This window comes from Paramisgurnus dabryanus, chromosome 2 (assembly GCF_030506205.2).
Source record: "Paramisgurnus dabryanus chromosome 2, PD_genome_1.1, whole genome shotgun sequence".
In the NCBI taxonomy this organism is placed as follows: domain Eukaryota; kingdom Metazoa; phylum Chordata; class Actinopteri; order Cypriniformes; family Cobitidae; genus Paramisgurnus; species Paramisgurnus dabryanus.
The window spans coordinates 40,300,608-40,322,779 of NC_133338.1; the positions used below are offsets into that span (position 1 = coordinate 40,300,608).

General features: G+C 36.5%; 1 protein-coding gene across 2 annotated transcripts in view; it reads right to left on the reverse strand.

Moving 5' to 3' along the window:
* The window catches only part of LOC135778734 (neural-cadherin), a 300,864-nt gene extending 279,314 nt beyond the window's left edge, over positions 1–21,550 (reverse strand). For both annotated transcript variants that reach the window (XM_065289259.2, XM_065289258.2), the window contains exon 1: positions 20,421–21,550. In XM_065289259.2, the coding sequence (XP_065145331.1) occupies positions 20,421–21,411 (991 nt within the window). In that variant the 5' untranslated portion in view covers positions 21,412–21,550. The remainder of the gene's footprint in view (positions 1–20,420) is intronic.
* Positions 21,551–22,172: the final 622 nt, after the last annotated feature.

Below are 22,172 nucleotides of genomic sequence, written 5' to 3' on the forward strand. Positions count from 1 at the left end.
AACAACGCCAAGACGGGCCAAGAATGGAGGCAGGCTGATGAAATAATCAGTGATGGAATAACACACAAGAAACAGGGATGGACAGCAGAGAGAAAAAGAGAGAAAGTATTTTTTCAGCTTGTCTTCTGATAATAAAGCAATGAGGTTATTACTTTATGTCTTGCTTTGCCTCACACACATACACACACACTTGGGTCTGAGGCATTGCTTACACAAGCATGATATGCATATAAACAGATCCTTACATAACCATGAATGCACATATTTAAACTCGCACACAGTTTGGGGCATTAATGCAGTGACACAGGGGTAATTTAAGAGGCACTTTAGGAGGTACCCTGTGTACAGCATAACCTCTCAATTACTAATACTGAGTGCGTCTCCCTGAGGAGCAAGGGACAGAGAGATTATCAAAAAAGCTGAGATGATGGCAATGCAGCACTTATCTATTCATCTTTCTTACATCAATATTCATTGTGCTGGGTTGTGAAAAGTTTCCATTTGTGTGCATGACTGCATAGTTTGACTAATAATGACTAATTATTAAAATCATTAAAAATAAAAAGCTTAATACCCCAATGTTGTTCCAAGCTGCTGTTATTTTGCTGTAAAAAATGAATTATGCAGCCATACATAAATAGTTCACAGTCATCACAGCAGTAAATAAACGTCATAAAATAGTTCATTTAGCTCATGCACAACATATCAACTCTTGAACAGACCAAAAAACAAATAAAATAAATCTGTATTTAATGACAATTTACATCATTTTGGCACAGATCCATAATAAAATTATAAAGTAGCACATCAATTTCACTGACACCAAAAATAAAAATAAAATGTTGTGCTCCACAGACAACAACTGCATACAGGAGTGGAAGAGATTCGTTTTTGGCGCCCACTATACCTTCAATCATGATTGGTATGATTTTCCAGCATACTTCATTTGTTGTGTGTCTGTTTGTATGTTGTTGTGTACAGGTATGCGTTATGGACAATAACCTGGCTGAATGTTTTTTTATGTCTATTTCTCAGAGGCACAGATCACAGTGCCGACGTGCTTCTCAATGTCAGACACAGTTTTCGCCATAGCAACTTAGCACCGTGAGTGGTGTGGTTGTTAGGGAAACCAGACAGTTGATGCAAATAAAGTAAAACGCATGTGATGCATATGAATGCTCATGTGTGTTTTCTTGTGTTTGGGTGTGAGGTGTTTAGTCAAATCAAACAGTAAGATGTGTTTAAGTCAAATCAAATGTGTGATTATCTCAACACAAGCAAGCCTGAAAAATCTCTACTGAGGATGACTAAAAATGTATCACTAATGATTTGAGAACTATAACCACTGTCTGCTTTAATAATCTAAAACAAAAACCCAACTGTATTGAATAACAAATTTAAAATAATTTCCTTATTAATGCACATCAGCAACTAGACTGCCAAAAACAGCCCAGAAAAAATGTTGTGGCCAGTTGCTTAAACTTCTAAGTCTAGTCTTAAAAGTTAGTCATGTATTTTTATCTTCAAGACTGATCATAACTGTTTTAAGTTACATGAAAAGATAAATTGTTCCAAAATCCAAATAGTAGCTCTAGAGAGTAGCTCTAACCAATTGCTAGCTGGTAAGATTAGTTTTCAAGACTTACTCTTGGGGTAGCAAAGTGGCTCAGTGCTATCTTACTATGTAGGCATATATCTCATTATTAATTAGCACTCAAAAATAAGCTAAGACTGAGCTTTCAGAATATAATACTGACTAACAAATTTCCAAATTGTAATTGTTGATTCCCTTTAACAATCAGACAACATAACACCGGACATCTGCATTACATCACATTACATCTATTCACACCTGCATTCACATGCATGATTAACTTCTTACACCCTGAAGCTATTTTGGGGATTTTCGCTTGGATTTGGCCTACCCAATTTCAAAAGCATTCCATACCCACATGAAGAGGTTTACATACAAAAGTTTGGTATCATTTTGCAGGTAACCCTTTGAAATTACATAAAACACTGTTGAAAGTGCTAAACATGGTTGTATGTGATATCAGTCCTCTAATAAACACAAAAATAAATAGGCGCTTTTTGATGTTTTTTTCTAAAGTTTTTATTTGAAAGTATATAACTCTGGCCCTGGGTATCTCAGGTCCCTGCAGACAGTTTTGTTTGATTCCAGCAATTGTCAGCTTACAGAGGAAAAAGGAATTTTTTCTCTATCACAATCTATGCAAAAGTTATTTTACTCCAACTGAAGGGAGGAATAATACGCTTATGGTGTACAATTTCTGCCAAAAAACATTTGAAGTGCTCCCATAACCACATACAGTGGAATAAATGCAATTTCTTTATATCATTTTAAAGAAAACCCTTTGAAGTTACATAAAAAGCTGCTGTTTGTGACAAATTTTGTTATTTATGTTGTTTTTCATATGATGAAACACCAAATTTTCTTTTTTATGTTGTAAATACTGTCTTTGATAGTGTATAACTCTGGTTCTGTGTGCTCTAGCAGACTGCAGACAGTTCTGGTTGTTAGCAGCAGCAGACAGTAAACACCCAAAAAAAGAATGAACTCTTTAGCATGTCGCATTCAAAAGTTATTCTCATTTTACTAAAGGGTGTGAAAATACATTTTTCATATAAATATTAATTTTTTTGTTTTGCACATATAATAAATAGCAAGGGATTAATTATGCACACAACCAAAGAAAATGCTGTGGATGGACTCATTGTTTAGAGTAGGACCTAAAATAAAAGATGGTGTATCATTTGTGGCTATCTGTGCTATCTGAGGCAGTCCACACTCAAGTTTCACATATGTTTACAAAAGACCATTTTTTACCTTATTATTAATTCGATGATTGTTGGATATGTGTTAATAATAGAGCAAAAATAACGATGTAGCCTTATTCCTGAGAATGAGAGCTTTCATTTGATATAAGACTTGCCCATGTTTGTCATTTTTGAAAAATATGAAATATGTAAATATTAAATGATATAATAAAATATTGGGGGGGTGATAGTGTAAATTAAGTGTAAATAACTTTCTTACAGTAAAAGATGTGTCAAAGTGATGCATATCTGCAGAAAGTAGAGACTCTAAGCTTTCAAACAGTATCTCATATGTGTTACTGGGAGTAGTTGTAACGGGCCACCATTCGTCAAACTTTTATGACCCCCTCCCCCACCCGTTGACAGGTCGTGTTTTATGACCCTTTGACAGGGGGGCGGGACCATCAATCAAAATCTGGACAAGTTGTCAACTTTAGACAGAAAGTATTTAATGGTTTTATTGCCGGTCATTTAGAGTGATTGTTTTTCCTGAGTGTGTTTTATGTCAAGCGTATGGTGTCATGTTTAATGACGGCTCGTGTTTAGACATTTGCTGTTTATTGACATTTGATGTCAGATCTCAACCATCCTCCCACCTTTGCTCGCCCCGTGCGCTTCTCAATACTGACTTTCACACCGCGGGTGTGTTGTTGAATCTAAAGTTTTGCAACAGCATAAGTTTATTTAAAGGCAATCACTAATCATATATATATATATATATATATATATTAGATGTACCTGGCTACGCTTAAAGCCGATGTTTTCTATCGAGCTATAGTTTCTGATCAGACACAAAGTCTGAACTAAATAAAATTTTAAACGGTTCATGAAGTCCGGGAATCTTTTCATGACCTGGTCTACAGTTTCACGCGTATTAAAGATCCGGCGGTGTCTGACAAAGCGCAGGGTGAGTGTTCATATATGCCGTTTTAAATTAAAGTTAATAAATGTAATTCTGTCCACTATGGCAAAATAGGAGTTTTATTTTAGATTTAGAGGATTCTTTAATCATGTCTATGATTAAGACATGTGTATACGTGCACCGATGGTGACAGAGACCTTATATCTGACGTTAAGAAACTTTTAAAAGATTAAAGACGTGTTCATCCATCTTAGGAGGTTTTTATTTTTAATTAAATGATTCTTAAAACCATGTGTGAAAAGGTGTATATTATACAAAGAGTCTTACATTGTCTGCTCTGACAAAAATAAAATATTATTTTAGATTTTATGTCAATTGACTGCGTGTATGACAAATATAGTTTGATATATACGTTTGTATTGGCAAGAGACTTCTGTAAAGTCACGCAAGAATAAATATTTTAGTTGTAACTGGTTAACCTTAAATGTACTATTATCTATTTAACTATAAGCTATATTTTACTGAACAGCCTCAAAGTTTCTGATGCTGAACTTATGACCGTATGTGATAGATATTTCACAGCAGGGTCAGTTTGTAATCTAGGTAGAGTCTTTTAAAACTGTAATGGTAAAATGTAATATGGACACTCTGTCAAAAATAAAGCATTTGTTTGTAACAAATTATTTAATGAAATATTCAGCAGTGGTATAGCGATGAACAGTGCCAAAACCACCGGGGACACCAATAACACATTCTTTAGACTAAAGGCTATTTATTTTAAACTAAATAAAAGTTTAATCTTTTCAGACATAGTATTCTGATCACACCATTAGATCGCGCTCCGGCGTTTATAATAGAGAACATACGCGGATGAGTGTTCATATCCACAGTTAAGAAACTTTTAAACGATTAAAAACACTTTCATATCATTTTCTGAGTTTGTTTTAAATTAATGACATCTTAAAATCAACTGTGAATATGTGTTTATTACACAATAAAATGTAATTCTGTCCGCTCCGGTATAATAGGGGTTTTATTTTAGATTGGGACTTTCTTTAACCAAAGGCTCTGATTAAAACATGTGAATGCGTGTACCAACGTTGCCAGAAAACGTACGCTGATGCGCTCATATATCTGGCGTTAAGAGCCTTTTAAACGTTTTAAGACATTTCACCCTATTCTGAGTTTAATTCATTAATGTCATCTAATATCCAAGTGTACATGTCTATTTACGATAAATGTAACACGGTACACATTTGTCAAAATAAAAGGGTTCTTGAACATGTTATTCCAGTGGGTGTTTCTTGTTTTGCGAGTGTTCGACATATTTATTGATGTGGAAAAAGTTTGTTGTTTGGACGAGCAGTTTCAGTCTCTCTCTCTCTCTCTCTCTCTCTCTCTCTCTCTCTCTCGCTCTCTCACTCTCTATCACCAGGCCGCTATCAACCAGCAGACAACCCCCAGATGTCTGGACAGAGGGAGTGTTGGTAAAATAAAAGAAACTCAGCCCCCCATTGTCAAAAAGTAAAAGGCTTATTTTAGATTTCAGGCTTCATTACTCAGATACAGATTAAAGCATGTTATTTCTTATTCGTAATTTAAAGAAACTTAGAAGTTTTAAGACATTTCATCACACATCCTATGATGACATAAACCCTTGTGTTAGCCCTTAGAGTACAACAAAACGGGTGCAAATATTATTTATCAACGTTTGATGTTGTTATAAACCAGGTTGTCACATACGTGACAACAATCATTGCTTTAAAGACAAAACATTTAACAAATTTGACATTTTGTTAAACATGGTTGTGTGCGTCCACAAACACAACATCAGTTAGGACATGGTTCTACATAATATTAAAATCACGGGCTTACGTTAAATAGGTAAACCTTAATTTTTACTAAATAAAATAAAAATAAACTATTTTAACATATTATCCGATATTAGGTTAGGTTTAAGATGAATTAGTGTCTATAGCTTTACGAATTACATCGTAAAACCCCCAGCGGATATGGTGTGTGCGTGTGCGTGTGCGCGTGTGCAATGGCTGTTATCACGTGGTGCGGACCGAACGACCAACGCTGCGGGGGTTGTGAAGCGAAGAATGAGTTCAGATGAGAAGTTTTTCCTTCTGAACACAGAACCTTTACCAAAAACGTAACCCGGATTAACACATCACAGAACAATTTGAACAACCGTGTCGGATTCGTACACACCAGAGGTCTGTTTTATGTTTTGCAGAAACTGTGGAAGCTTTTGATGCTGCCAAGGTGTCCGAATTCGCAAACAAACTATCAAACGCAACGCGGCGGAAACAGTGGACACGATCCTTTTGTTGCTGAGAAAGCGATTGAACTCAGAAACAAACAAGCAAGCAAAATTGTCTACGAAACTACAGATTCTTGAAAAAGATGGCACAAAGATCATTCGAACGACTACGCAATGGCCAGATGGGGTATGTGTACGGGACCGACCTTTTTAAAGATATGCTTAAAAAGAACTACAAGCGCGAGATGTCCAATCTACTATGTACTGTGATATACAAAGAGGCCAATGTGTGCATGCCTCCAAACTATTGCGAATCTAACGCCGGTCGTGTAACCAGACTCAAGGAAAAAACAGATGGTGTGAAAATTATAGATGGCTCTTTCAATAACATTGTACAGACAGTTGTACAGGCCCAAGAGGAACCCCGTGTGATTATTAGAAAGGCCCTAGAGATATTTTATGAATGTGACGAGGCCGAGTTCTACATCATCAATATCATACTTATGTCGGCCTTTGTAATTGACGTATGCATTGATATCCTTGTAAAGAAACGAGAAATTAATGTGTGTGAAATCATAGAAAATGCCGTAGATTTCATGTTTGAAAAGGGTCTTGGATCATGCATGCACTTTCTATGGTATCTAGATAATATCATAACGTTTAATGATGACTAAAAAACCAAACCTGTGAGCCAATGGTATATTTTACGCAAGTTTTACAGTTGTTTTTTAGTTTTCCAAAAGTTTCATTCTGTTTTATTTTTTACTCAACATTATGATGGCAATCCATGTCCGTCAACAATTGTATACTTTAACAAAAACTACGTTCTAGTAGTTTCAATGTATGGTCACTGTTGTTTTTCATCATTGATTTTGTTTACTGCTTATGTTTTTGTTTTTTTTTTGTATGTTTTGCTGTACCGGTTTCATAAAAACAAAAAATATACAAGGATTTTTGGTCTTAATGTCTGTGTTGTTACCATTAGAACATTTAGACATCTTGTTCAGACAACGTGTGACATTGCTCATTCTTCATATGTTTTTGCAAATCCACACAGAGAAATGTGAAAGATTAATAGAAATTACATGTGGCTACATCACATGTTTTTTCAGAGGCGTAAAAATAAAAGTCAACAGTGTTAGTATGGGAATCTAAAACAGCACATGCACGATATGATCCTAATTTTGTTACCTGACGTCTGTCACATAGTCAAAGATCATCTACTTCATGTCTCTACGAATCCTGACAGAGTTTTAGTTTCATATACACAACACATCAAATGTAAACCACGGTAAACTAAATACATTTGACAGCCAAGATCTCTAATTTTCATCATCAAACATCACTCACTTTTAAGGTACCGAAAGGTTTTTGTTTAATTTAGTTTAACTCAACACTGAAATTTTAGTTTAAGCACACAGAAATGCACAGATTTTACGTTTTCAGTATTCATGTGTACATCACATGGTGATTTCAGTCTCTACTAGATCGATGATCTAACAATATTAGCTACAAATGTTAGCTCTGATTTCACAAAACATCCATTTACATTCAAAACCTATGGATTCAACGCCTTAAAGTCATCATTTTTATTTCGTTCACATCAACAGCACCAATATTTTTGAATGTGCAAACTGATTTACTTCGTTTTAAACATGTTTGTGCGGTTTCGGTCTAGATTTTATAGAAAACTTCAGAACATGACACCGTTTTAACATTTACAAAATGAAACATTTTACTTTTAAGTGTCCCCCATGAGTATATGTTGCTGCGACAAATACTTTTGATTGTTTGGAAATTATATGATTGCAGAGAAACAACGCAAAAGTTTTGAACTTTAACATAATTTTATATGGGTCCTGATTTTTAAAAACAGTAAGATGTAATGTTTCTTACACACAGATCTAAACACATCACAAGTCTGAATGTTTAATAACATAAAAACCTGTATGTAAAGGTTTGTTGACGTATTTTAGACACAAGCTGTTTATTTTAATCTTTAAACAAATGTGTATGACAAAAGTTGTACTGCCTGAACTGCCACTAAGGGTCGATGCCGAAATGTTAAATCTAAGTATTTGCAAAACAACCTGCACCAACATATAGATGTTTTCAATCTAATGGTAACGGTTTTAAATGTGATCAAACTATTTCAAACAGCACCAAGTTGTAGATGGTTGCGACTTAATTTACAAGGTTTTAACACACATTACTGCTTTGTCACGGGGTGTTTCATCGCATTGCTGATACATGCAACAGACTCTCAAGTTTTATGTTAAAAGGATTACTAAATAAAAACCTAAGCATTTTGTATTATGTTGGCACTGATGATTTTACAAGTTTACAGTTTCAAACATTTTTGCTATATTCGCCGTGAAAGATTTAGTAAATAAATCTAAAACATACACAGGGTTGAGGCGGTCCCTTAATCTTCTAACACGATTTTCAAGAGATTACCAACATGTATGATGTACTAACTGTCAGGGGATCTGTGATATTATTTTCTGAAGTAATTAGCTATCTAAGGGGGCTACTGCACAATAACTTATGCGATAAAGAGTTTGTTACATAACCTATAGAAACGAAACAAGATAAATTACAAAGTCACTGGCATGAGGTTTACACTTAAACAAATCACGCAGATGTTTAAAGTGAAGTTGTTACGCCCAGAGAGGAATGTCCCTAACTCCAGGACTCCTATCTCCGCCTATCCGTTACAGTCATTAAATCGGCGCCAGTATGATTCATTCAAACACAATCGCCTAACAAGTTTCAAGAAACTATGGACTCCTACTGCTACACCAACACATTCGCGCTACCCCACCCCAGAGCAATTATGAGAGAACCTACAGCTGGACCTGTGCACACAATAAGTCCACCATAGTATCTGATGGCGGACCATCAACCTACAACAACAACACAACCCTTTGTACGGCTCAAGTAATGTCTAATGATGTTCCAATGGACCGGTGCCCCCAAGAAGGATCCGACAAAGCCTGATGAATCGATATACATTGCGTGTATCGATTCCACAGACTGTTTGGTTTCAAGATCATGAAATAGTCGTAGTGATACATCTGTTACAAACTTGATGACAAAAAGCTAAGGGCTTTCTATAGAATATTTAGAGACTATTACCTGTGTGGTTTGTGTGTATTTACAATATCAAATAATAATCAAATTGCTGTTTGTGAAATTATTGAACCGATCGTGAAAAACGTTGAGATATTTCTACACTACAATGATAACATATGATGTATTTCTTTTACTTGATGAGAAATAAAAAATATGTACCACTTTAAACATCTGCGTGATTTGTTTAAGTGTAAACCTCATGCCAGTGACTTTGTAATTTATCTTGTTTCGTTTCTATAGGTTATGTAACAAACTCTTTATCGCATAAGTTATTGTGCAGTAGCCCCCTTAGATAGCTAATTACTTCAGAAAATAATATCACAGATCCCCTGACAGTTAGTACATCATACATGTTGGTAATCTCTTGAAAATCGTGTTAGAAGATTAAGGGACCGCCTCAACCCTGTGTATGTTTTAGATTTATTTACTAAATCTTTCACGGCGAATATAGCAAAAATGTTTGAAACTGTAAACTTGTAAAATCATCAGTGCCAACATAATACAAAATGCTTAGGTTTTTATTTAGTAATCCTTTTAACATAAAACTTGAGAGTCTGTTGCATGTATCAGCAATGCGATGAAACACCCCGTGACAAAGCAGTAATGTGTGTTAAAACCTTGTAAATTAAGTCGCAACCATCTACAACTTGGTGCTGTTTGAAATAGTTTGATCACATTTAAAACCGTTACCATTAGATTGAAAACATCTATATGTTGGTGCAGGTTGTTTTGCAAATACTTAGATTTAACATTTCGGCATCGACCCTTAGTGGCAGTTCAGGCAGTACAACTTTTGTCATACACATTTGTTTAAAGATTAAAATAAACAGCTTGTGTCTAAAATACGTCAACAAACCTTTACATACAGGTTTTTATGTTATTAAACATTCAGACTTGTGATGTGTTTAGATCTGTGTGTAAGAAACATTACATCTTACTGTTTTTAAAAATCAGGACCCATATAAAATTATGTTAAAGTTCAAAACTTTTGCGTTGTTTCTCTGCAATCATATAATTTCCAAACAATCAAAAGTATTTGTCGCAGCAACATATACTCATGGGGGACACTTAAAAGTAAAATGTTTCATTTTGTAAATGTTAAAACGGTGTCATGTTCTGAAGTTTTCTATAAAATCTAGACCGAAACCGCACAAACATGTTTAAAACGAAGTAAATCAGTTTGCACATTCAAAAATATTGGTGCTGTTGATGTGAACGAAATAAAAATGATGACTTTAAGGCGTTGAATCCATAGGTTTTGAATGTAAATGGATGTTTTGTGAAATCAGAGCTAACATTTGTAGCTAATATTGTTAGATCATCGATCTAGTAGAGACTGAAATCACCATGTGATGTACACATGAATACTGAAAACGTAAAATCTGTGCATTTCTGTGTGCTTAAACTAAAATTTCAGTGTTGAGTTAAACTAAATTAAACAAAAACCTTTCGGTACCTTAAAAGTGAGTGATGTTTGATGATGAAAATTAGAGATCTTGGCTGTCAAATGTATTTAGTTTACCGTGGTTTACATTTGATGTGTTGTGTATATGAAACTAAAACTCTGTCAGGATTCGTAGAGACATGAAGTAGATGATCTTTGACTATGTGACAGACGTCAGGTAACAAAATTAGGATCATATCGTGCATGTGCTGTTTTAGATTCCCATACTAACACTGTTGACTTTTATTTTTACGCCTCTGAAAAAACATGTGATGTAGCCACATGTAATTTCTATTAATCTTTCACATTTCTCTGTGTGGATTTGCAAAAACATATGAAGAATGAGCAATGTCACACGTTGTCTGAACAAGATGTCTAAATGTTCTAATGGTAACAACACAGACATTAAGACCAAAAATCCTTGTATATTTTTTGTTTTTATGAAACCGGTACAGCAAAACATACAAAAAAAAAACAAAAACATAAGCAGTAAACAAAATCAATGATGAAAAACAACAGTGACCATACATTGAAACTACTAGAACGTAGTTTTTGTTAAAGTATACAATTGTTGACGGACATGGATTGCCATCATAATGTTGAGTAAAAAATAAAACAGAATGAAACTTTTGGAAAACTAAAAAACAACTGTAAAACTTGCGTAAAATATACCATTGGCTCACAGGTTTGGTTTTTTAGTCATCATTAAACGTTATGATATTATCTAGATACCATAGAAAGTGCATGCATGATCCAAGACCCTTTTCAAACATGAAATCTACGGCATTTTCTATGATTTCACACACATTAATTTCTCGTTTCTTTACAAGGATATCAATGCATACGTCAATTACAAAGGCCGACATAAGTATGATATTGATGATGTAGAACTCGGCCTCGTCACATTCATAAAATATCTCTAGGGCCTTTCTAATAATCACACGGGGTTCCTCTTGGGCCTGTACAACTGTCTGTACAATGTTATTGAAAGAGCCATCTATAATTTTCACACCATCTGTTTTTTCCTTGAGTCTGGTTACACGACCGGCGTTAGATTCGCAATAGTTTGGAGGCATGCACACATTGGCCTCTTTGTATATCACAGTACATAGTAGATTGGACATCTCGCGCTTGTAGTTCTTTTTAAGCATATCTTTAAAAAGGTCGGTCCCGTACACATACCCCATCTGGCCATTGCGTAGTCGTTCGAATGATCTTTGTGCCATCTTTTTCAAGAATCTGTAGTTTCGTAGACAATTTTGCTTGCTTGTTTGTTTCTGAGTTCAATCGCTTTCTCAGCAACAAAAGGATCGTGTCCACTGTTTCCGCCGCGTTGCGTTTGATAGTTTGTTTGCGAATTCGGACACCTTGGCAGCATCAAAAGCTTCCACAGTTTCTGCAAAACATAAAACAGACCTCTGGTGTGTACGAATCCGACACGGTTGTTCAAATTGTTCTGTGATGTGTTAATCCGGGTTACGTTTTTGGTAAAGGTTCTGTGTTCAGAAGGAAAAACTTCTCATCTGAACTCATTCTTCGCTTCACAACCCCCGCAGCGTTGGTCGTTCGGTCCGCACCACGTGATAACAGCCATTGCACACGCGCACACGCACACGCACACACCATATCCGCTGGGGGTTTTACGATGTAATTCGTAAAGCTATAGACACTAATTCATCTTAAACCTAACCTAATATCGGATAATATGTTAAAATAGTTTATTTTTATTTTATTTAGTAAAAATTAAGGTTTACCTATTTAACGTAAGCCCGTGATTTTAATATTATGTAGAACCATGTCCTAACTGATGTTGTGTTTGTGGACGCACACAACCATGTTTAACAAAATGTCAAATTTGTTAAATGTTTTGTCTTTAAAGCAATGATTGTTGTCACGTATGTGACAACCTGGTTTATAACAACATCAAACGTTGATAAATAATATTTGCACCCGTTTTGTTGTACTCTAAGGGCTAACACAAGGGTTTATGTCATCATAGGATGTGTGATGAAATGTCTTAAAACTTCTAAGTTTCTTTAAATTACGAATAAGAAATAACATGCTTTAATCTGTATCTGAGTAATGAAGCCTGAAATCTAAAATAAGCCTTTTACTTTTTGACAATGGGGGGCTGAGTTTCTTTTATTTTACCAACACTCCCTCTGTCCAGACATCTGGGGGTTGTCTGCTGGTTGATAGCGGCCTGGTGATAGAGAGTGAGAGAGCGAGAGAGAGAGAGAGAGAGAGAGAGAGAGAGAGAGAGAGAGACTGAAACTGCTCGTCCAAACAACAAACTTTTTCCACATCAATAAATATGTCGAACACTCGCAAAACAAGAAACACCCACTGGAATAACATGTTCAAGAACCCTTTTATTTTGACAAATGTGTACCGTGTTACATTTATCGTAAATAGACATGTACACTTGGATATTAGATGACATTAATGAATTAAACTCAGAATAGGGTGAAATGTCTTAAAACGTTTAAAAGGCTCTTAACGCCAGATATATGAGCGCATCAGCGTACGTTTTCTGGCAACGTTGGTACACGCATTCACATGTTTTAATCAGAGCCTTTGGTTAAAGAAAGTCCCAATCTAAAATAAAACCCCTATTATACCGGAGCGGACAGAATTACATTTTATTGTGTAATAAACACATATTCACAGTTGATTTTAAGATGTCATTAATTTAAAACAAACTCAGAAAATGATATGAAAGTGTTTTTAATCGTTTAAAAGTTTCTTAACTGTGGATATGAACACTCATCCGCGTATGTTCTCTATTATAAACGCCGGAGCGCGATCTAATGGTGTGATCAGAATACTATGTCTGAAAAGATTAAACTTTTATTTAGTTTAAAATAAATAGCCTTTAGTCTAAAGAATGTGTTATTGGTGTCCCCGGTGGTTTTGGCACTGTTCATCGCTATACCACTGCTGAATATTTCATTAAATAATTTGTTACAAACAAATGCTTTATTTTTGACAGAGTGTCCATATTACATTTTACCATTACAGTTTTAAAAGACTCTACCTAGATTACAAACTGACCCTGCTGTGAAATATCTATCACATACGGTCATAAGTTCAGCATCAGAAACTTTGAGGCTGTTCAGTAAAATATAGCTTATAGTTAAATAGATAATAGTACATTTAAGGTTAACCAGTTACAACTAAAATATTTATTCTTGCGTGACTTTACAGAAGTCTCTTGCCAATACAAACGTATATATCAAACTATATTTGTCATACACGCAGTCAATTGACATAAAATCTAAAATAATATTTTATTTTTGTCAGAGCAGACAATGTAAGACTCTTTGTATAATATACACCTTTTCACACATGGTTTTAAGAATCATTTAATTAAAAATAAAAACCTCCTAAGATGGATGAACACGTCTTTAATCTTTTAAAAGTTTCTTAACGTCAGATATAAGGTCTCTGTCACCATCGGTGCACGTATACACATGTCTTAATCATAGACATGATTAAAGAATCCTCTAAATCTAAAATAAAACTCCTATTTTGCCATAGTGGACAGAATTACATTTATTAACTTTAATTTAAAACGGCATATATGAACACTCACCCTGCGCTTTGTCAGGCACCGCCGGATCTTTAATACGCGTGAAACTATAGAGCAGGTCATGAAAAGATTCACGGAACTCATGAATCGTTTAAAATTGTATTTAGTTTAGACTTTTGTCTAAAGATTATAGTATTGCCGGCTCCGAAGGTTATGGCTCAGATCATTGCTTAAACTATACACGTATACGGAATATTTCATTAAATAACTTGTGATGTTACAAACAAATGTTTTAATCGTAGCATTGTTCATGATTTGTCTAAATCTAAAATAAATTCCTATTTTGCCATAGTGGACAGAATTACATTTATTAACTTTATTTTAAATGACAGATATGAACAATCACCCGACGCTTTGTCAGACACCGCCGGATCTTTAATACGCGTGAAACTGTAGACCAGGTCATGAAAAGATTCCCGGACTTCGTGAACCGTTTAAAATTTTATTTAGTTCAGACTTTGTGTCTGATCAGAAACTATAGCTCGATAGAAAACATCGGCTTTAAGCGTAGCCTGGTACATCTAATATATATATATATATATATGATTAGTGATTGCCTTTAAATAAACTTATGCTGTTGCAAAACTTTAGATTCAACAACACACCCGCGGTGTGAAAGTCAGTATTGAGAAGCGCACGGGGCGAGCAAAGGTGGGAGGATGGTTGAGATCTGACATCAAATGTCAATAAACAGTAAATGTCGAAACACGAGCCGTCATTAAACATGACACCATACGCTTAACATAAAACACACTCAGGAAAAACAATCACTCTAAATGACCGGCAATAAAACCATTAAATACTTTCTGTCTAAAGTTGACAACTTGTACAGATTTTGATTGATGGTCCCGCCCCCCTGTCAAAGGGTCATAAAAACGACCTGTCAGATAGCAACTGTCACCGGGTGGGGGAGGGGGTCATAAAAGTTTGACGAATGCTGCCCCGTTATAACTACTACTGGGGTCCATGACGGAGCATCAAAGATTAAAAGAATCTTTTATATTAAGTCAAAATACGAAATTCTGGACCCGGGACAGGGTCCTCAGGGTTGAAGAGGTTTTAACTGGAATTCAAATGTTATGACACCAATGCTCAGTGATGCTTCACATCCTCATATCCACAACTTGTACACTGTCAGAAAGAAAGGTAAAAAACTCGATCTTTTCTGTCACTGGGGTGGTACCCTAAGGTTCCGTTTTGTTTCTTTACAAGTATTCTAAACATATTGGGCTTTTCTTAGTCCCAGACTAGGCTGAGTTATTTCTGACCCATAATGTGTAAATATTGGACAGAACAAATTCTTGGTAAAAATGACCCAATGCTTGGTTAAAAATGACCCAATGTTGGTTTGATTTTATGCAACCATGGGGTATAATTACCCAGCAGTTGGGTTAAAACAACCCTGCATTGAGTCAATTTTAACCCAGCAGTGTTTTCTGTCCAATATTTACCAATTATGGGTCAAAAATAACCCAGCCATTTTTTAGAGTGTTGTATCCCAAAAGGGACAACATTTCAGTGTATCCCCATAAAGGTACAACATTTAATGTTTAAGGGTACCACCTCAGCGACAGGAAATTAACAGTTTTGTATCTTTTTTGTAAAAACAAATTCTGACAGTGTACTGGTTAAAGTATATCTTGAATTTAATGCCTACTGTATTTTTCATTGTCTCTTATTGACATTTTGCCTTGTGTGACTGAAAGGAAGAAAGGTAATATTTGCCAGATGTTAGCCTAACAAATGGCTTCATATTGACTTGTAACATAAATTCATGTCACATGAGGAGCTCTAAATACATAGAAATCTTCAGCCTGATCTCACAAGAACCCATACGTATTTTACGAGTTGGCTAATTTGTATAAATTCATATGCAATTAATTATACAAAAAACATACTATTATTAGAAGAAGAAAAACAATGAAACCCCACTCCTAATCCCAATGTCACTGTCTGAATGTGGTCGTATGAATTTATACGAATTAGCCACCTGGTAAAATACCTCAGAATTGCCATGAATTTCACATATGGATCAATCTATCTTGAACCTAAAGCAACTGTGACTTTATGCTAGGATTGTGGCGATGCATTGCGTTTCCCATTAAAAATATCTGTCTGAAATCGGTTTTAAATCGCAGGGCTCCGATTCTGTGTTTCATGCACAGCTCGTGCGTGTACTATGGTTCTTTGATTAGGAAGTCTTCATCAATCTAAAATTACTATGAGTTTGAGTCATTTATAACGTGCATTTAAAAAACAATACTCGATAAACACAATTATTAAAACTATTTATTATCATGAAAATACCTAAAACAATTTGAAGAACAGCGAAGTAAATATGCATTTCCTGGAATAGCATTTGTAATGGTACTTCTTCTACGGCACAAATGTTTCTGAATAAGAGCGCCCTCTGGCTTTTGGATGTGGCGTCATTTCACCATAATTCATTAAAATTAATTCATTTAGAAAACACCCATTTGCACAATTAATCGTCCCAGCCCTACTTTATGTGAGGGTTTAATTTAAAAATACAAATTATTTACTTCAGTTTGTTAAATAATTTCAATAATTTCTTCTTCGCACATGTCAGTCTCTTTCCATGCTTTCACTTTGCCCTCTATAGTGGACATCAAAACATTATGACCCACAAGCACTGGCAGCTCAATTAAACGTCCTTTCTCGGGTGTTTCTGTCCCTCCTTCCTTGCATCAGGATGGTCAGTATACCTTTAACTTCTCCTCTAACTCTAAAAATAATGGTTGAAGTTGATTTCTGAGTGTTCTTGAACTTACAACATCGTACAACATTTATATAAAAATGTTAATTTCAAACAAATAGTTTGGTTTAAATGTGGGCAACAGTATCTGAAATCTGCTCTTTAAACCAACACAAATATTTGTTTTCAGAGTATGTAATAGTAGCACTAGTCAGGAGCCATACAAATAATAAATAAGTAAATAAGTAGTTTTTACAAACATAACGTACAAAAATCAATACTGGTGTGCATCTTGAGACAAAACAATAACACTGATGTATGTTAAGATGTGTCAGTGCAAGATGTTTTTGAATTAAGGCAGCTCAAACATGCATTTTAGTCTGGGACTAGGATAACCCTGTCTGGGAAACCACCCCAATATGTTTAGTGTACCTGTAAAGGTACAAAACGGAACCTTAGTGTACCACCCCAGTGACAGAAAAGATAGAGTTTTTTTTTACCTTCTTTCTGACAGTGTACAGCTTGTGGATAAGAGGATATGAAGCATCACAGAGCATTGGGAATACCAGTTTGTACACTGTATAAAAACCATAACGTCTATGGAATGTCCCCACAAAACATGGAAACCAGAATGTGTGTGTGTGTACAAATGTACTGAATGACCCTGTGAAGAATTTGCAGGCTCTTCTGTGTCCCTGGCGGAAGTATCTACCCATATGCTGTGGTAACTCTTTGGCTCGTGCTGACCAGATTAACAGATTTTCAGTATTGAAGGCTGGTTAAGACCCAAAAAAACATTGAGCCCGTCATTCAAATTAAGCCCTGTTGCTGTGGGTGTTTTAGGGCTATTACAAGAGTGGGGGAAACATATGCTTACTGCTCAGATCTAAGGCAAAACTGATACTCTTTGACTAAACCCTTTGATACTCCCTCAAATAGAACATAGAAGTGTTCAGAAACATGCATGTAACCTTGATGAATCACAGACAGAGAAAAGGAATGAGAGAGAGAGAGAGAGAGAGAGAGAGAGAGAGAGAGAGAGAGAGAGAGAGAGAGAGAGAGAGAGAGAGAGAGAGAGAGAGAGAGAGAGAGAGAGAGAGAGAGAGAGAGAGAGAGAGAGAGAGAATTGGCTAGTGTCAATTTCTTTTCAATCTGAAAACTTGCACAGAATTACAAAGAGCTCAGCTCTGTTGTGTGTAATTGAGAGGGAGAGGCATATGAAAGAGAGCCAGTGGCATCTGCAAGGTAAGATTATATTGCACTGAGATTAGTTAGAGGTCTGTCATTGGTGTACACACAAAAACCCCTCTCTGTACACAAACACACACACTCACAAACTCTCTATCAGCATCCTCTGTGCAGGGGTTAATTGATCCCATAGCACTGATACCACAAAGACTGGCAGCATTAGACGTGATCTGACAAGAAAGCAGAAGGGATGGAAAAGATAAAGACAGAAAATGAGAAAAGTGAGAAAGAGGAGGGCAAAATAAAATTAAGAAAGGAGAAAAAACTGAAAGAAAAGGTTAAAAAGGTTACAAATATAAAATGGCCTGTTTGTCCAAATTAATTAGACTCAGTATGTAACTCGGTAGATACATAACATAGATCAAGTCAATACGCAGAGAAAAATAGATAAATCGAGTGATTTTAGAGGAAAATATGTCAAAATTTGAATAATTTACATTTATAAAGATGCATTATTCAACATGTATCTATTGAACACGTTCACAGCTCCATAAAAATTTGAGTCATGTTGTCATGACAAGATGATGTGCTACACACAAGCAGTTTTCATGACCGTGTGATACATTTTAAATTTGGATATTTTTTTTTTTTTTTTGACATGTTATCTGTCAACTATCCACTTATGAAGTAGCACAAAAGCAAAGCAGAAGAGAACGGTGTACAAAACCGAAGTACACTACTCTTGACAGCCGTGAAATCTACAATCTACATTCACCTCAAGACATTGTCAATTTCATGATTGTCTAGGGAGAGAAAGTTGAACTTGAAAGAATCCCTACCCAATGCTTTAAATTTTGTTTTGGCCTTTTCATACATTAATCATTGAACACAAGATATCAAAGTATACCTTTGAGGTTGTAAAAAAGTTCCATGAATATATCATTAATTGCTTTTCAAGCATCCCACCTTTAAAGGAAAGGTTGTTGCAGTGCAAACCTAGAGAATTGTTCACATTAGACATTCCCACTTTGTGACTGCTTTATACTTCTTAAAATTGAATAATTAATGATCTACTAATGAAAAGTAATACAAGATATATATTGGCATGTGTGCTATTTAGCTGAGCTTAAAGCACATAACATCCCAAGCGGAAAGACATAATCATCTCCAATATACTGAGATGTTCTCATTTTAAATAAATAAGGGCACTGGCTGCTGCTTAGTAGAAAACTCATTACCTCCACATAACTATGGCCACATGTGAGGTCAGCAGACGTTCTTCTCATTCTTGATTAATGCCAGATGTTTGGCCTCATTATTGTTTGTGCTAAGCTTCACAGAGGGCAGCACACAGCACAACATTCACAGACCTGCAAACATCCCCAAACGCAGAAACAAGCCCCCTTGAACATATGCTAGGAACACGGTGGCAAGGAAAAAAGCAGTAGCTGCACAGCCGCAGGTTCAGCATGCAGAAAGCCCTGTTTAACAAACCAACACTAATTAAATCACAGACTGCTAGATCACGCCCGGTCAACTGCTCAAATATGCTCTAAACGCCTCATCCTCCCTGCTTCTAACTGCACTGCCAGTCTTAAATCCCCAAAATGAGAAAGTGAATGAGATGGGATTACATGGCTAATGCAAGCAGATGAAAAAAGTAGAGCACAATCTCTAACTCAAAAAAGGATTAAATCACCCTAGATTCATGCCTACATTCTAGGACAAAATTATAACTGAATACCGAAGCATGATACTGTACCTTACAAAATTCTCTCCCACTCTTCTGGCACATAAAAACCACCCCCAAACTGAGCACTGATTGAATGACTTTAATTAAGATGAATGACTCCAAAGCCAGAAGTACAGAAAAAAGAAAACATGATTTGATGTACAACGCAACATGAGGTGCAGATCTTGATTCAATGCATTCTATGTGCAATTAAATGCAAATTACCCACATTTTACTGTATGCTAAATTAAAATCAAGCACTGCTATAAACAACAACAAAAAAATGTTAACTTTGATTTGTGTTCTTGATCACATTTTCTTAAATCACAGTGGTATGCTGCTTTGAATGCTTTTATGGAAGTGCATCAGTGGTTTCATCTGCGCCCTGACCTGTGTGAAACGAGTCACGGTGACACGAGTGATAATTAAACTTTGATTCCTGTTAACTTAACATATGTAACTGGGGAAAACTTGAGAGGTGATGGATGTGGTAGACGAAGAAGATCCGCATGAGTGTCGAGCGGATTTAAACCGCCAGCACAAGTTGGAGACACTCTTACATATACAGCACAATTAGAAAAGGGGACTGGATCACATCCAATGTCGCATTTCACAGACATTTGGATAAGTTGCGTCTCACTCACCTCGCTTATCTTGCACTTTTACAGTTATCTCCACTAACGGCTGCGTCTCTCGGTCCAGCCGCCTCGATATAATCAAATCTCCGCTGTCCCGACTCACGGTAACCGGAGAGTTATCCGGGTCAGGGTGTATCAGCTCAAAGCTGGCAGACTGAAATCTCACCGGGTGCAGGTTCATTATAACCGAACCGATGCTTGCGTCTTCGGACACTGTGACAATGATGGGCTTGTCTGGTTCTATCACGGAACGAGACTTTCTCGAGAGTCCGTTATCGAGCTGAGAAACGGCTGGCCATTGGCGTGGACTTATCTCTATATCCATGTTGTGACTGGTTCGAACGGGCCACCCGTGGTCTCGCGCATACACGCTGAACTTTATAGGGTGCGCGAGACCGAGTATCGAGTCCACGAGGAGAATATCGCCGGTCTTGGGAACAACATAGAAGCTACCGTTTTTCGGCAGCGCGTAATATATAAGCTCGGCGTTTTTGCCGCTGTCCATGTCCTCTGCTTTCACCGTGTACACGACCGTCCTCAGGGCCGTGGCGTCGTCTAAAGTTATTTTTACATCTGAGTGGCGAAAAGCGGGCTCGTGGTCGTTAGTGTCGAGCACGTCCACTTTAACAGACGCAACTTCGGCCACAACGCGCTCGGTTGAGGCGCAGCTTTGACAGCACAGCGCCAGACTGAGGAAATAATCTGAGCGCTCCTCTCTATCCAGCAGTTTAGAGGTTTTTAGTAATATATGTCCACGTTTGTGGTGGGCGAAGACGTGAAAATCTTCACTCCTGTCGCCCTGGAGTTTCAGGTGCATGCCAGACTTTGCGCACCATCTCTGCGGGTCGATGCGCTTCACCGGAATACTCAACCCGTTCACTTTGGAGCCAGCCGGAGAGTTTTCAAACACATGCCCGTGAAAGAATGGCATTCGTTCGTCGGTCTTATTTCCCAACACAAAAGTCACACAATATGGCAACAAAATAGTCCAGATCATGGTTGTAAGCTTAAAACACTCTTCCAGATCTCAAACGATGGTTTTCAAATGGCAAAGCATGCTGAATTAAACACTCGTCCAGAGTTATCCGTTGATCGAGCTGCAGAACTTTCCCGCCGTTGCCTCGCGCTTCATCAGCGGTCTGCTCTGCCGCGCGCCTGAGCTCGCTGAGTTTCAGAAAGCAGCACTACAGTGATGGACAGCGCCACGCGCGAGGGGGCGTGGCTTTGGGATAGACAGGAATCCCTCAAGGCAAGCCTTTCCATGGGATTTAGCCTTGTATTTATTTACCTGACCGATGAAAATAAAACGTGAGTGGATTTCTTCTTATTTTAGGGGCACTTGGGTTAATATGAATCACTTTAATTATACCTAGACGATGTTAACCTTAACAAACCCTACAAATGAAAGTTAAGAAATTCTGGTGAGTGTTACATTTGGGTTAAGATTAATCTGCAATAACAGGCAAAAGGTTAGACACACTTTATAAAAATTTGTGTTTAAAAAACTTTATTGCAGGGCTTGGGTCTTAAAATTACTTTTGCAGACAAAAATATAGTCTATATTCATATGAATTCAAGTAAATAGGGTCAAATAAATTACGCTTCTGACAGTAATCACAATGTCAAAACATGTCCCAATCTATATCAATTCATTTTGCTTTAAAAAAAGATAATATAATAGATAAAAGAAAGGTGAAAGAAAATCAGTCCAGCAACTTAGTCAATACTGAAAAATCATTTTAGGTTAATAACTCATGA